The sequence below is a fragment of the Pteronotus mesoamericanus genome, unplaced genomic scaffold, assembly GCF_021234165.1.
Source record: "Pteronotus mesoamericanus isolate MK-2021 breed Mesoamerican mustached bat unplaced genomic scaffold, CSHL_Meso_final scaffold_651, whole genome shotgun sequence".
Classification (NCBI taxonomy): Eukaryota; Metazoa; Chordata; class Mammalia; order Chiroptera; family Mormoopidae; genus Pteronotus; species Pteronotus mesoamericanus.
Genome location: NW_026555325.1, coordinates 33,519,213 through 33,534,371, shown reverse-complemented (window position 1 = coordinate 33,534,371; position 15,159 = coordinate 33,519,213). Strand labels below are relative to the sequence as shown.

The 15,159-nt window shown below is 43.4% G+C and overlaps 1 protein-coding gene across 8 annotated transcripts in view; it reads right to left on the bottom strand.

The window, feature by feature from the left end:
- Window positions 1–15,159, bottom strand: part of RAPGEF4 (Rap guanine nucleotide exchange factor 4) — a 281,411-nt gene that overhangs the window by 25,832 nt on the left and 240,420 nt on the right. For all 8 annotated transcript variants that reach the window (XM_054562621.1, XM_054562622.1, XM_054562623.1 and 5 more), the window contains 6 exons: window positions 11,900–12,050; window positions 9,932–10,020; window positions 9,006–9,036; window positions 8,704–8,782; window positions 7,360–7,506; window positions 5,496–5,593 (listed from right to left, as the gene is read on the bottom strand). In XM_054562621.1, the coding sequence (XP_054418596.1) occupies window positions 5,496–5,593; window positions 7,360–7,506; window positions 8,704–8,782; window positions 9,006–9,036; window positions 9,932–10,020; window positions 11,900–12,050 (595 nt within the window). The remainder of the gene's footprint in view (window positions 1–5,495; window positions 5,594–7,359; window positions 7,507–8,703; window positions 8,783–9,005; window positions 9,037–9,931; window positions 10,021–11,899; window positions 12,051–15,159) is intronic.

Sequence of the window (15,159 nt, the reverse complement as noted above, 5' to 3'; positions counted from 1 at the left end):
TAACTACAGACTTGGATAGACTCCCTATCTTCTGAATGTCTGTTGCCAGCTCTGGTAAGTTGAGATCACAGTACCTAGAACCTAGGCTTGTCGGAGGATTGGATGGGAATAATGTCAGTGTAGCACATAAGCACAGCACCTAGCATAGGGGTGGGGGTCCCTACCCTCGTCCCCCTACCCCTGTTAGTTCCCTTCCTAGACGTGTGGAGCATTGCAAAGGTATGGGAATGTGTGATCAGTACAACACCTGGGCGTAAGAGCTAAATACTGTTGTTCCTGATTCACTCTAGGCAGGGGACAGAGAGCAGGGAAGAAAAACAACGATGTCAGAGTTTTGAACCTTAGGGAGCAAGCCTTAAGTTGATGGGCAAGTAGCTTATGAAAGTAAATAAGCAGGATGGTTTCTAGCAGGGTAGGTCTTAGGTAGAAAAGCTGGGGAAGCTTTCAAATGCAGGCCTGAGGACCCCTCTCGGGCTCTGACGGGCCCTCTGCGTTCTCCCTGCCGTCTTGTGGGTGCTCCTGGGACCACAGTCCCTCTGCTCCTCTGTGGAACTATCCCCCATGGGTCAGCTCTCTCCTCAGTTTGCCTAGCTCCCGTCTGTTTCTTGAGACCTTACAGCTTTTCAGAGATGACAAATTAACCAAACGACTGCAGGGAAGATGCCAATATAGAGAAATTTACAAAATGCTCTAACTTACAGATCCTGGTCTATGATTCCTGTATCGCTTTTGAGAAAATAATGCAAAGCCCTATTGAATCTTTACCTTTTTTTAGTGGACTGGACTTACCAAGCCTCCTCCCTTTTGGGCAAAGGGCAGGCCGACCCCTTCCCAGTGTGTGCAGCCATGGTGCCCCTCTACCTGGAGCGGGGAGTGTACTTGCTGACCCTGGGCCTCCAAGGGTATCTCCTGGGGCCACTTTCACAGAGGTGACACTGTGGCAGTCTCCTGCAGAGGCGGCACAGCAGAGCTAATGTCTGGTCTGGTTGTCCAGACAGGTCTAACAGTGCCTGCGCAGAGGCACCGGGCTCTCAGCCCTTCTCTGCGCTCTTTCTGAGAGCTGGTTTCTTGGGTAGGCCTGGGTGGTGGGGACTGAGAGGGTAGCTCTGTCATTTTCCCTTTTTCCAGATGAGAAAACGAAGACATAAAAAGGATTGTCATAAGAAGTCGGTTGTCAGTGACAAAGAGGTGGTTAAAGTTAGCTGCCACCCCAGCGACGTCCCTCTCTCCTTGGGCTCCTACATTCTGTGCCTAGCTCTGCCATGGCAATTGTCGCATTGGGTTCTCAGGACACTCTTATGTCCCTCACTACCTGGTGAGTTCCTTGAGTCACCAAGGCCATGGTAGATTCATCTTTAGGAACGTCCCAAAGCCAGAACCACTTACAGTGCCTGGAACGATATAGTGAGCACTTAAATAAAAGTCGAAACAACCAGTAAATGGATAAAAGTAGAACCAAATCACAGTACAATGGGATTTTATTGTAATTTTCTCTGTACTAATATTTATGCTTTCATGAAATATCAAGAGCATTTAAAGCCTCAGAATCCAAGCCCTTTACCAACCAGGCTAAATTGCTGGCACTCTACTAATTCTAGACACCACAAGTTAGCCCCCCAATTTGCTCTGTTCCAGGCTGTTTTCATTAGTCTCATTTCCTTAGCTGGACCCGAACTGCCATGAGGGATGCCAGTCTAGTGTCACACAGAAGCTAACACAGCACTGAGCGCAAAACAGGCACTTCCGAAGTATGCGCTGACTGCTCAAAGGCCAACATTCTGGACTGCGGAGTCATCTTGTGCATGACTCTTCCTAGAAGGATTGCCTTTAAAGAAATTTCCAGAAAGTGAGAAAAGGAGCTGCATGTTTACTGTTTCGTGAGGCAGGTAAGGTCTGACCACTCCTTAATACAGCGACATAACCTGTAGCCCAGTGAACAGTACAACACTGATGAGGAAAAAGTTAAACAAGGTCATGACCTGGGTACTTGTTGCACAGTAAATTCCTTTCAATTGCTCAGGCCTTAAAATGGAAGACTGGTAAGGATAAGAACTTGCAAAGCTGTGGGACGCTATGCAAATAAACAGAGGCTTAGAAGTTACTATCTGCCCCACAGGGAGCTGGAGGCAGTCCCCGCACTCCATCCATGCACCACGGCACTGCGCACTGTGGCCAAGAACCAGCTGGCAAGAGAGGACTGAGCACCACGTGGCAAATACATCGTGTGGTGCTCACCACCGGTGTATTCCACCGGTTCCACTAAACAGGCTTCTGATGGCTTCCGTTTCCAGGGGACGGCAGCATAACTCATTTACAACACTATTTTCTCTGCAGGCTCTTGATGACAAGTATTTTTTTAAAATGTATTTTATTGATTATGCTATTACAGTTGTCCCAATTTTTCCTCCTTTCCTCCCAACCCTGTACCCCCTTGTCCCTAGCAATCCCCCCTCTTTGTTCATGTCCATGGCTCATGCATGTAAAGTTCTTTGGCTTCTCCATTTCCTATACTATTCTTAACATCCCCCTGTCTATTTTTGTACCTATCAATTATGCTTCCTAACCCCTGCACCTTTTTCCTCATTCTCTGCCTTCCCCTTCCCAGGTGATAACCCTCCAAATGATCTCCATATCTCCAAATGATTCGGTTCCTGTTCTGGTTGTTTGCTTAGTTTGTTTTTTTTAGATTCAATTGTTGATAGTTGTGAATTTGTTGCCATTTTAGTGTTCATATTTTTGATCTTCTTTCTTTTTTCTTAAATAAGTCCCTTTACATTTCATATAATAATGGTTTGGTGATGATGAACTCCTTTAGCTTTACCTTGTCTGGGAAGCACTTTATCTGCCCTTCCATTATAAATGACAGCTTTGCTGGAGAGAATAATCTAGGCTGTACATTCTTGCTTTTCATCACTTTGAATACTTCTTGCCAATCCTTTCTAGCCTGCAAAGTTTTTTTGAGAAATGAGCTGATAGTCTTATGGGAACTCCTTTGTAGGTAACCCTCTGCCTTTCTTTTGCTGTTTTTAAGATTCTCTCTTTATAACTTTTGGCATTTTAATTGTGATGTTTCTTGGTGTGGTCCTCCTTGGGTCCAACTTGTTTGGGACTCTCTGTGCTTCCTGGATTTGTATGTCTATTTCTTTTTCCAAATCAGGGAAGTTTTCTTTCATTATTTTTTCAAATAAGTTTTCAATTTCTTGCTCTTCCTCTTCTCCTACTGGCATCCCCATGTTGTATGTTTGGAGATGCCTCAGACGGTCCTTTCACTATCCTTGTTTTTTTGATTTCTGTTTTCTTCTTGTTCATCTGGTTAAATGCTTATTTCTTCCATATATTCTAAATCATTGATTTGATTCTCAGCTTCCTCCTCTCTACTGTTTGCTGTAGATTTTCCTTTATTTCACCTTGCATAATCTTCATTTCTTCCTTTATGTTGTTGCCATACCCACTGAGTCCTTTGACCACCCTGATCACCAGTTTTGAACTCTGCATCTGGTAGCTTGGTTATCTCTGTTTCATTGAGTTCTTTTTCTGGGGTTCTGTCATTTGGGCCATCTTTCTTTGTCTCCTCAATTTGGCAGCCTTCCTCTGTTTGTTTCTGTGTATTAGGTAGAGTTGCTTTGACTCCCTGTCTTAGTAGCGTGGCCTATTGCAGAAAAGCAATCTGTAGATTGTGTGGGGCAGAGCCTTAGGGTGGGGCAGCCTGCTTCACTGCTTTGTGGCTCTGTGTGGTGGGAAGACTCAGAGAGGGGACAAGGCTATCCCCTGGCTTCTAGAGGTTTGCCCAGCACTCACCTCATTTCCAGTCACTTCACCTACTTCCTGTATGTGACTGGCACCTTTCCAGATGTTGCCCTGAGGGTGAATCCCAGAGTGGGTCGGTTTGTGTTTGTCCTAAATCCATGTGGGCCCTTTAAAAGGAATCTCTTGAAAATCCAGAATTTTCTTCTGCCACCCTAACCCCACTGGTTTTTATAGCCAGAAGTTGTGGGAATTTATTTTCCCTGGGCTGTGCAGTCTGGCCTGCAGATGGGATCGTTCACTCCCAAGGTGTCCCTCCTGATTTTTACCCATCATATGTGAATGGAGGACTGTCCTGCTGTCACCACTGACTCTCTGTGCCACACTGTGTCTCCGTACTTCTCCATCCATCTCTGTGACTCTGCTCCTTGTACCCGTCTGGATGAATGTGGCTTCTTTAAATCCTTCGTTGTGAGACTTCCATACAGCTCGATTTTCAGATGGTTTTGGGTGTTATTTGTTTTGAGATCTAGTTGTAATTCTTTCTATGGTTGTACAAGGAGATGAAGCATGTCTACCTACACTTCTGTCTTGACAGGACGGAAATATTTATTTAGAAAGCAATGAATGTAGGTGGCAAAAAATATATGAAAATGATGGTGAGCAGACTCAGATCTTACAGTACTGGTGGCCGAGGAAAGGCAAGGGTGCTCATGGGCTATAATGGATGAGGCAGTAGTAAGAGAACTAAGGCTGCATGGCCAAGTTCTTCTCCAGGTGAGTTCAAGATACTGCAAGAATCTACTGAATTGTGCTAGAGTGCAAAAAACGGCTTTCTCCAACCCAGAAAGCCAGAAGTATTGTATGATGAAGCAAAATCAAGCTCTAAAAGTCCAAGGAGGGAAACCTTGATTTACCCATAATGTCTAATTGGATTAAACTCGAATGTATTCATGCAGCATTTATGCAGTTAAACTTTCCCCCCAAATGCCATGCAGTTCACCTCTAGCCCCTGTGTTGCACTTTTCTTAGTAAGGGAGCCCTGTGTGTCCAAAGATGGAAAAAAGCGAGTCGTCTATTCTCTGAACTGGCCCCACAGGTTTTCTAAGGTACTTTAATAGCCATTCACCTCCACGCCTAATTTTTATAGGATAAACAGGCATGAACCCTACCATCTGCATAAAGAGAGTAGGCTACTCAATTATCAGCATGGACCAATTAAACCTGTACTCACAGAGAGCTCTGTGTGGCTGGGAGTAAGTGTTTTGGAGACTTAGGGAAGACTCTTGGCCCCTGGTATTTTCTGCACAAGATGGAACACTTGCAGGAAAAGCATTTTTCTTAGCCTGGAGCGGGGCTTTGCCAGTGTATTGGTACACCCCTCTATGGAGTATGATAAATCAGAATAGCTTGTCCTAAAATTATTCTTATCCTGCTCTAACTATTCATTTTTTAAATATTAATATTTAAATTGGGGACACTTCAAGGAGGTGAATTCCTACAAAGAATTTTGAAAGCTGAATTATGCACCAATGGGGGTGCTACTTAGCTTATTCCACAAAAGAAAACCTAAAGCTCAGAGCATCTCAAATGAACACCTGGGGCTTACCTAATAGATCACAGAAAAAAGAAAAAAACTGAGGAGCATTTGAGATTTTTTTGAGTGACTAGGTTCAACATGACTGCAAAGTGGAGCTCCAGACAAGTTTTTCTGATTGCAGGCGCTGCTCTGAGGAGCCGCCCACACCTACCAGTGAATCGAATTGCTCTCGCGGGCAAGCAAACAGGCGTCCATTAATGGTGAGCGTCGTAAATACTGAAACATCATTAGGTTTGAGCACCACCTTTTCTGTGAACATAAAAAGCATGAGATTGCCTATTAAATGCATCTGAGATTTGCTGCACTGCCCTAATCACACCAACAAATTGCCAGCTCAGTGAATTGCCGGAACATACAGAGCGACTGCATAAAATACAGCACTGAAGGGGCCCACTGAATAAAAGAGATGCGGCATTCACCCAGGCACGCGACATTCAGGATGCCATCGGACATGACCACAAAACAGGCCTGCAAATACCCGAGGGTCAATCCACCCAGTTCTGTACTGCCACTGTAATTACATACAAACACCACACTGGCTATTTCTATAACACGTTATCTCTCCAGATGGTAATCATGCCCCGCACTAGGGAGATGGGAAGATGCCTTTTAGAAAACTTGGCAAGGGGTTCTGAGATCCCATATGACTTTTGATGCAACGTTTATTATTATTTTTCACTTATTTCCTAATTTGGTGGGCAATCGCATTACCTACATTAAGCCTTCTATATTTTAAAAATTAACTCATTCAATAAACACTTAGAGTTTACTACATGCTGGACACCCTCTAGGCAATGAGGACACAGAAGGGAACAATACAGAAAAGAAAATCCCAGTCTGAAAATAGCTTACATCCTAGTGGGGAAGGCAGTGACCAAGATAAGTATGTTAGAGAGCGAGAAGTAATGAGGAGAAGGAAATCCCGCCAGGAAAGAGGCTAGGCAGCAGGTATAAGGGGGAAAGTTACAATTTTAGAAAGGGATTCAAGGAAAGGAAGGGGTCCTCAGTGGCATACTGTCACTTGGGTGAAGACCGAGGAAGTGAGGGAGGGACCCGGGATAGCTAGGGGCGGGACGCCTCAGGGGGTCAGCGAGGGCAGACATCCCAGGCCCTGTGTGACCGGGACAGAAATGGAAGGAGAAATCCTGGGAGAATCCAGCATGCATTTTAACATCCTCCATCAGTGGAATCATTTGTCTTCAAACACGGCAGAAATGGCTCATCTGATCCTGAAAGACTCCCCGAATGGCCATCAAATCATTACTGAACAAAGTTACCTTCCTGCTGTTTCCTCCTGGCTCTCACATGTGCTGACCATCCCTAAACTCTCGAGGAAACAAATTGTAATGGTTTATTTACTATTTACCTCCTTACAGGCCTGGGAGCCACTTGGGGGCATGGGCTGTGCCTACCTCTTCCTCTCCTGTCACAGGCACACTAAGTGGCCAGCAAATATATGATGAATGGATAAATGACATCTCAGGAATGCATAGGGTAATCAAGCAATCCCATGGGAAAAAGACTCCTCATTTCATTTGATGACCTGGGTTCTGGCACTGTCTACTGCGTAAGGAGGGGGACCGTCGTCAGCTGAGAGAACTAGCCTATGACCATGTCCAACTTCAGACTTTAGCTTGTCATGCTAGGTGCTCTCTTAGTGTCTGTGTTTCTCAGAGCTCCAAGGCCTTAGTCTTTTTCTTTTTTTGGGGGGGGTGTGGTTTATATAGAAAGAACTCCAAGCTGACATCCACATCAGAGTCCTCAGTTCCAGCTGCCTCAGAGAGATCACGTCTCTTTTTTCTGCTTTAGAGTGGGCACCGAACAAGATGGGAGATATTAGACACTTACCCAGCTCACTTACAACCATATGATTTCTGCTATTCATGGGAGGATACACAGCAGCAACTTGTCCCTTTGCATCAACTTGGAAGGGCCACACTGATTCCTGGCGGGGTTTCTGTTTGGATGGGATATCCCATTTTACAGAAGCTCGAAGTACTAAGTAAGACTGTTACCTCCTCCAGAACTCATCTTGACTATGATCAGGCCTTCCCCAGAGCCCAGTTTGTCCGCAACTGCGCCGATGACTTCCTTCACCGAGGCGGCCACTGGCACCCGAATGGTTGTGTAGGTGTGGTCCATGCAATAGACCTTAAACAGAACTATTGGGAAGGCAGAAGCAATGTGGTCTGTTACTCTTGGTAGTTCCTAAGAAAACCACAAGCTATGCAGCATGGCTAGACATCCGCCAAAATGTGCATCATCTCGTCATCCTTATTGTATTTACTAGGATTTGTTTACACCAATACTTGCTCCCTTCGAAATCTCTTTATCCTGGCATTGGTCTAAGAATAGGTGCATGCATGACTGTCGTCCCCAATTAAAATAAACAACAACAGATATTTGTGAGAAATCCACAAATAGCTCATGGGAAAAAATGAGAAGTATGGTTTGGTCAGTTTTGTGGGTCTGCCCTTGTCTACGAGCCTTTCTTTTCTCACAGTACAGGGAGTGCTGTAGGCTGCTGACTAGATCGCTGCTGCCTGGTGCGGCAGCGGGCAGCCACGGTGATACGTCTGCAAACAGCAGGGCCTCTGCCTGGGGCGCGACCCACGTGCTGACCTTCTGGCTCTCCTGTTCACTGGTTTATGTATGTTGAGGCCGGGTCCCATAGCTTGGGTGGTATTTAGGTCAGCAGATAAATAGGTGGCTCCCCCAGGCTCACCTCTGAACACACAAATCCTGGAAGAAATCTGGCTGCTGTAATTTTTGGGTTTAGAGGCACTCCTAAATTACAAGATTCATTTGTGGCTTAAAATAGTAAATTTTATCATTGTTATTAGTTTCATTTTGGTTTACTTCTCTTTCTTTCTTTTTTTTTTTTTTTTTTGAGAAATCTTCAACCACCAAATAGTAATGGCCAGCATCTGCATCACTTTTTTGGGGGGTGTTAAGTGAGGCTGTGCCCAGGCCAGGGCACTCTCCCTGGGCAGGAGCCCAGCTCTGCAGATGACCCTGGCCCCCGACCTCTGCTAGGCGCCTGCAAAGCACCAGCTACTTTCCTGCCAGCTCTTCCCAGAAGTGAGCAATCTTGACAACTGATTCCTGAGATCATCTTTTTTTTTTTTTTTTTTTTTTTTTTTGCCTCCCCTTCAAGGACAGGTGGTAGTGGGAGAGAGGCAGAATCAGGGAAGTGTGGATGAGCACCTCAGCTCCAGGCACAGAGTTCAAGAATGGGAATAACAGAAATGCAAAGGGGTGTCTTCAGAAAGCTATTCTGTGGATCTAAGGTGACAATTCCCAGCGGAAGATTTTATTCAAATAACCCAAACAATCCTGAGTTGTAGGAAAAGTCTCACCTTCATCAGAGCCACGGATAGGCTGGCGCTTCTGGGCTCTCTCATCGCCTGTGTTGAACTGTTGCAAAAGAACTTTGTGCTGTGAAAATAATAATAGTAACTGCCTTAAAGGGAGAATATACTGGTGCACATTGGCAACTCAAGGGAAACACACCTGAGAAGTAGTCAGAGTAAAGAGATGAAGAAAACATATTTTGAATTGATGAAAACATCACTTTTACATGTTGCAATATAACATTACTGGAGAACTGTCATTTTACAAGGCCCAGACAAGTAGAGAATCCCAATCCATCGCCACATACCTTCTTTTGTGGATTCTTTGCATCTTCTGAACTAAGAGAAACAGAGAGGCCACATTATTTAATACCATTGGTACTATTTGAAATTGCTTCACTTGTATATAATTTTAATCTTATGTTAGAAAATGAGATCACAGCATCTCTTCAGGAGGCAATATAAGCCTCCTCATTTTAATACTGAGAGATCAAAGCATGGAGGACGCAGCAAAGAGATTAGGTTTTGTCACAGGCAGGTCCCTAGCAGAACCAATGTTAAAAGCTCAGGTTTCTAGCCCGTGCCAGCGTGGCTCAGTCTGTTGGGGCATTGTCTAGTACATCAAAATATTGGAGGTTTGATTCCTGGTCGGGGGCACATATGGAGGGCAAGCAATTGATGTTTCTCTCTCTCTCCCTTGTCTCTCTCTCAAATATATATATTTTTAAAAAGCCCAGGTTTCTAGCTTTCAAAGTCCATCTAGCAGCATACCTTTGCTCCAGTATTTAATCTATGGCTTAGGAACAACATATGAAAAACTTCTTTCTTTTCATTGAAAAGACACAAACATTTACTGTCAACAGCTTTGGGCACACCAAGTAAATTTTCCACGTAAGTGGTTCCCCTCAAACTTTCTTTAGATGCCACTGACCATTTTATGACTAGATTCACTGCTTAGACCAAAGGGACCAAGGAAAGATCTTTTCCTTCCCAGCCTTCCTCGTGGCAGCCACCCAGCCTGGGAGGCAGCTGAGCAGAATCTCAGTCCTTTTGTTACTTTGGCCTCAACACAACTTATGCCCCAGGCCCAGGTCTGCTCAAATTGGGATATTGTATGGCTGTTGAAAAACTAGCTTTCACCTTTTCAGGGCAAAGGACTTGGTGGGTCCTGCTTTCATTGAGAGCAGAAACTTCCCGTGAGGGAAGCACACCCCCAAGCCAAGCCCTTCCTTACATTTGCTTGACGATCTTCTCTAACTCGGGCAGTTGCTCCTTGAGGGCTGCAATCATCCGGGCGTCATCTGACACAGACACATAAAACTCCTGTAATCGGGAAAGGTCACAGGCTTTTAAGAGGAAGTGCAAAAGGTACACAAGTCTATAAAGAGCAATAAAGATGTGTGCCTGTGTCATCTGCGTCACTAGCATCTCCAGACCATGGTTTTATGGACTGGGACAGAAAAGAAGAAAAGAAAAGAAAAGAAAAGAAAAGAAACTGTTAGAATATGCCTAAAGTCTAAATTGCAACTGAGAGAAAATTTTGAAAACAGAGGTGATGGTTGTATAACATTGTGCTTCTACACTTAAAATGGTTAAAACAGCAAATTTTATGTTGGGTATATTTTACTTCAAAAAAATATTTTTAGTTATGATTGCAAATGAATTATTTACATTGGTATTTATATGAAAGGCAATGTAATGCAGTGTTTTGGAATGAGTAATTTTATAGTGTACCTTGGAAGAGCACTCTTTCTTTTTTTATTTTTTGCCTCAATACTTTTTCAAGGGGACTTTAATATTTATTTTGATATTATTTTATTGTTTGTTGTTTACTTAATATTTACCTCTAGTTGTAGTTCATTGTCAGTGGTAAAAATGCAGGCAGGGCCTTCAGCACCGCACTACTGTATTTTGCTATGTATGATGTATACATTTTTTGCCCAAAGTTTTGAGGGGAAAAATAAGGATGCACATTATACATGGGTATAATGATTACATATGATGAGTATAATAATGGGCATAATAATCCTGTGTATAATGCATACAAAAACATGGGTGCGCATTATGCACGGCAAAATACAGTAAATTTACACTGAGTTGGTGCCATCCACTCAGGTCTCTTTGCTGAGGTTCTGGGAACCAGCCTGACCACAGAGCAGCAGCTATGCCGCTTCACTCAGGTGCAGGGGCCTCCGCAGCAGAAGGGGGGCGTGGCTGTGCCAGCCTGCTTGCCACATGGGCCTCTACTCCGCGGGTGGAGGCCACAAATCAAGTTATAATTCCAAGCTGTTATTATTCTTTTACATTTTCAAAATACTTCATTTCCCACCTTTAAAGGACTTTGTCCACCCTTCCTCTCTGCCTCCCCTACGTCTGCCTGACAAATGATAGGGTTAACAAAGAAGATAAGAGGTATGTTTCTTTTGTATAATTCATTCTTGAACATTCAGACTGATAGAGTTTGAAATAGAAGTCACATTGTGCTTTGCCTGCACAAAAGTAAGGCCCTTATCTAAGTTTCAGAGGACAGAGTAAATCATCAAGGATTAAATGCCGGGGTCAGTGCTATAACGTGGGGCTGGGGCCACGGGAAGGAAAAGGGAAGTTCAGCCTAAAAGCAGTGCTTACAAAGTAAATCATGTCCTCAGAACCACCTCATGATTCCAGTGATTTCTCAATAAAATGATCTGCTTCACTCCACTCAAAAATCTACCATTTGATTTAGTAATCCCACATGTAACCAAGGACAGGCCTACATGCCTGAAAATGTTCACTACTATTCTAAGAAGGTGAAAATGGAAATGATGTATATAGTTGACAATATTGGAGCAAATAGGTATATCTATGGCATAACTACTCAAAATTAGAAGGACTGTACTGACATGAAAAAATCCTTACATGAAGTTAAGTGGAAAAAGAAGCCTGCAAAATGATGGGTACTATGTGATTATAACTATGAAAAATATACCAAAAAAAAAAAGAGAACAAATGAAAATATATTAAAATGCTACCAGTTTTTGAATTACAGTGGTAGGATAATGGATGATGTTTTTATTTTTCTTACAGTACCTAATGATAAATGAACATGTTAACAAAGGCTAGAATTTGCAAGTATAGCATCTCCAGGGAAGCTGCAATGCCTGTGGGTAGTCTGTGTGTTGTAGGATGGAGATGTATTCTTGGAAGGAAGGACCCCACGTACCTCCAGAAAAGCCATAGCCACGTCGTCCTCTTGCAGGAGGTCTCCATACATGGCGGCCCACTGCAAAACCAGGCGGACGACTCGCCTCTTGTTGTTGAGGGCATAATCCATTTTCTCCTGTTCTGTGCCTTGTGAAGGCTGTGCATGGTAAGTTCCAAGGAGTCAAGGAAGACATTATTTCGCACTCATTTGACTGCGCTGCTTGCTAAGGCAGAGAGTGACAGATCCTGGCTTCAGAGAGCCAGCCTTTTCAACTGATTCATTTCTCCCCTTAGGCCCTCAAGAAAATCTCTACCCACATAAAAGTTCTGGACCAAATGAATACAAACCCGTATTAATGACTGCTGGCTTTGACCTGATAGATGCCCAGAAAATTAGACTGGCTTGGCTCCACCTGGACTTGTGCGGCGGCAAGGACTCCTGTGTCCAGCTCTAGCTTTCACCAGGCTGCCTCACACCTCCCGCCTGCCCTCCACCTTGCGCTTCATTCCTAGGGGTGGAAATGCTTCCCACTGTTCCTTGTCTCTGGGTGCTGGGTGCCTTGCTATCTCGTATTGGTTGCCATAATTCTGTACCGATCTCTTGCATCCCCTTCATTATATGCCTTTCTTTTTTTAATTTATTTTTTATTTTTTCTACTTTTTTATTGCTTATTCTATTGCAATTGTCCCATTTTTTTCCTTTGCCCCCCTCCACCCAGCCCACCCCTCTTGCCCACAGTCAATTCCCTCTCCCTGGTCCATGTGTCACTCACATATGTTCTTTGACTAATCCCTTCTCCTTCCTCCCACCATTCCCCCCTGTCCTCCTCCCCTCCTACAGCTATCAGTCTGTTCCATGTTCCCATGTCTCTGGTTCTGTTTTTCTTGTTAGTTCATTTTGTTCATTAGATTCCAGTTATAAATGAGGTCATATGGTATTGGTCTTTTGCCAATTGGCTTATTTCACTTAGCATTATAGTCTCCAGTTCCATCCATGCTGTCACAAAAGGTAGAAATTCTTTCTTTGTGCTGTGTGGTATTCTATTGTGTAAAGGTACTTCAAATTAAACCCTTCCAAGACGCCAGCCAGTAATGCCAGGACCGTGACTGACCCAAAGAGCGCAGGTTGGCAGGGCGCGGGGTGGGGGCGAGGCTGGAGGAAGGCAAGCTGGCCCCGTATGAGGAAGAGGAAGGGCTCCTGCTGTACTGGTCATCTGGTGAGGGACTCAGGTACCTTTTGTACCATTTCTTCCTCTCCTGTCCAGAAGTACAACTTAACTCACACTGGCTTTTTGTGCATCTATAGCTAGCCATCTTAAGTCAACTATAAGCTCTTTGAGGCTTAGATGATATATTATTTGTCTTGTATTCTATACCATGCCTAACATAGTGACTTTTATCTAGAAATTTTATTTATTTATTAACATGACAAAGCCTTAATTGAATGTCTACTATACGTGTCAGGAAAAGGTCTCTACTCTCGGTTCATTCTTACGTGGATTACAAAAAGGGGAATATAGTATGTGATCAAGAAAGATTTTAGGCTAAACATACTGTTTCTTTTTCAGTGATTTATAGTAGTGCATATTACTGACAGGACCAGTTCCTCATATTATAACTTACACTGTGACTTGCACATAGACTACCACAGTCAAGCTCTACTTTATAGTCTTCTGATAAAAAGTATTGCTCCCTTTTTACAAGACAGCACACTGACAGTTAAAAGAGCATAAATAACCAGGATTACATAGCAAGGATGTAAAGTTGGTTTTGAAGCCAAGACTCCTAATTCCAACTAGCTTTCTTCCACATCACACAACACGCCCGTGCTCAGGGCTGCCTGCGAGACTGGCCCTGCCTTAGCTTTCACCCATGACTTCATAGGCACTGCAGAAAGCTGCGTGGTGGCTGAGCTGTGCTTGAGAGCTACACCAGGAAAGGGCCTTTTCTAAAGAGATTATAAATAATCACGATCAAGGTAAACGACCGAACCTTAAAGCAAAGGTGCGCTACATGTAAATGGGTTGCAAAATGGCCTTCATAAATTGAGCACGAGATTCATAAAAAAAGAAAGAAAATTGCTCAACGTGTATTGCTACAATTCTCTCTGAACTTATGATAAAAAAAATGAAGAAAGATCACTTTATGGGAAAATTATGTCTTTTCTGATTAACCCTTTGGTCTCTTGATTGTATGCACACATAACTCCAGGTTTTTTCCCCCAAAGAATTGCAATGCTGGGCACTACATTTTATGGTTTTTTGTGTTTTTTTTTTAACAATAACTAGAAACATAGTCACATATATCATGGTTATCAAATGAGTAATTCCTGGCAGAATATAAAAATATGTTCTGGTTCATCCAAGAGTCCATGAGAAAAAAGAGAGAGTCTTTCCTATTTGTATGGAGCTGAAATACTTTGAAATTTTATGTTGATATCAAGTAGCTATAATTCTAACTTTCCATGTTATCGTATTTGGACTCTACAAAAGAATGTAAATGGTTTTGTGTTGGATACAGAAATATCAGCAGCACACCTGTGGTTAATCTCCAGGGCCCTCACCTAGGGTAGCTAAATCAACATTGTGTCTGTGGGTCAAGACAGATTTTTCTTGTCCTCTTTCCTGCTGGGGAAATCTGGCTTTTATCAACAACAAAAGATAGAATACCTGATTGGAAGGATTAGCATGATTAACACTTCAAATGTATAAAGAACTTGACAGTTTATAATAAATATTCTTAATGTGCTCACACAATCATGTAATGCTTTCTACAAACGTGACAGGGAATATGTACAGATAGGAAACTGAGGGTTGGGAAGGGGACTTGCCCAGCCATCGGTTCAGTGAGGAAATGGCAGCGTTTACACATCCAGACAAGACTCTTTCAATTATCACCACTCCCACAGCCCCAAGCAGCAGCTACAGTACAGGACATGAGTGCTTGGGTTCATGAAATTAGTAAATAATTGTATCTGGGAAGCAAAAAATCCTAATGGAAAAGATTTTTTTCCTCCTTTTTGCGGAAGTTCCAAATTTCCTGGAGCTGGAGTTGACTCAGCGAGCTGAGTACCTAAACTGGAGCTGAGTGCCTGTAACTCCTAGCCTCCTGGGCGAGTATCAGCTACTCTGGGGAAGAGGCTTTCTCTGCTTCCTCATCAAAGTTAAGCATTTTTTGCCTCTGGGAAAAACAAAAGGGAGCACTGATTTGTTTCACAAAGCCTCGCCTGTGCCCTTGTGTTTTATTTACTAAAATAGAGGTGTGGGTGATACTACTTTA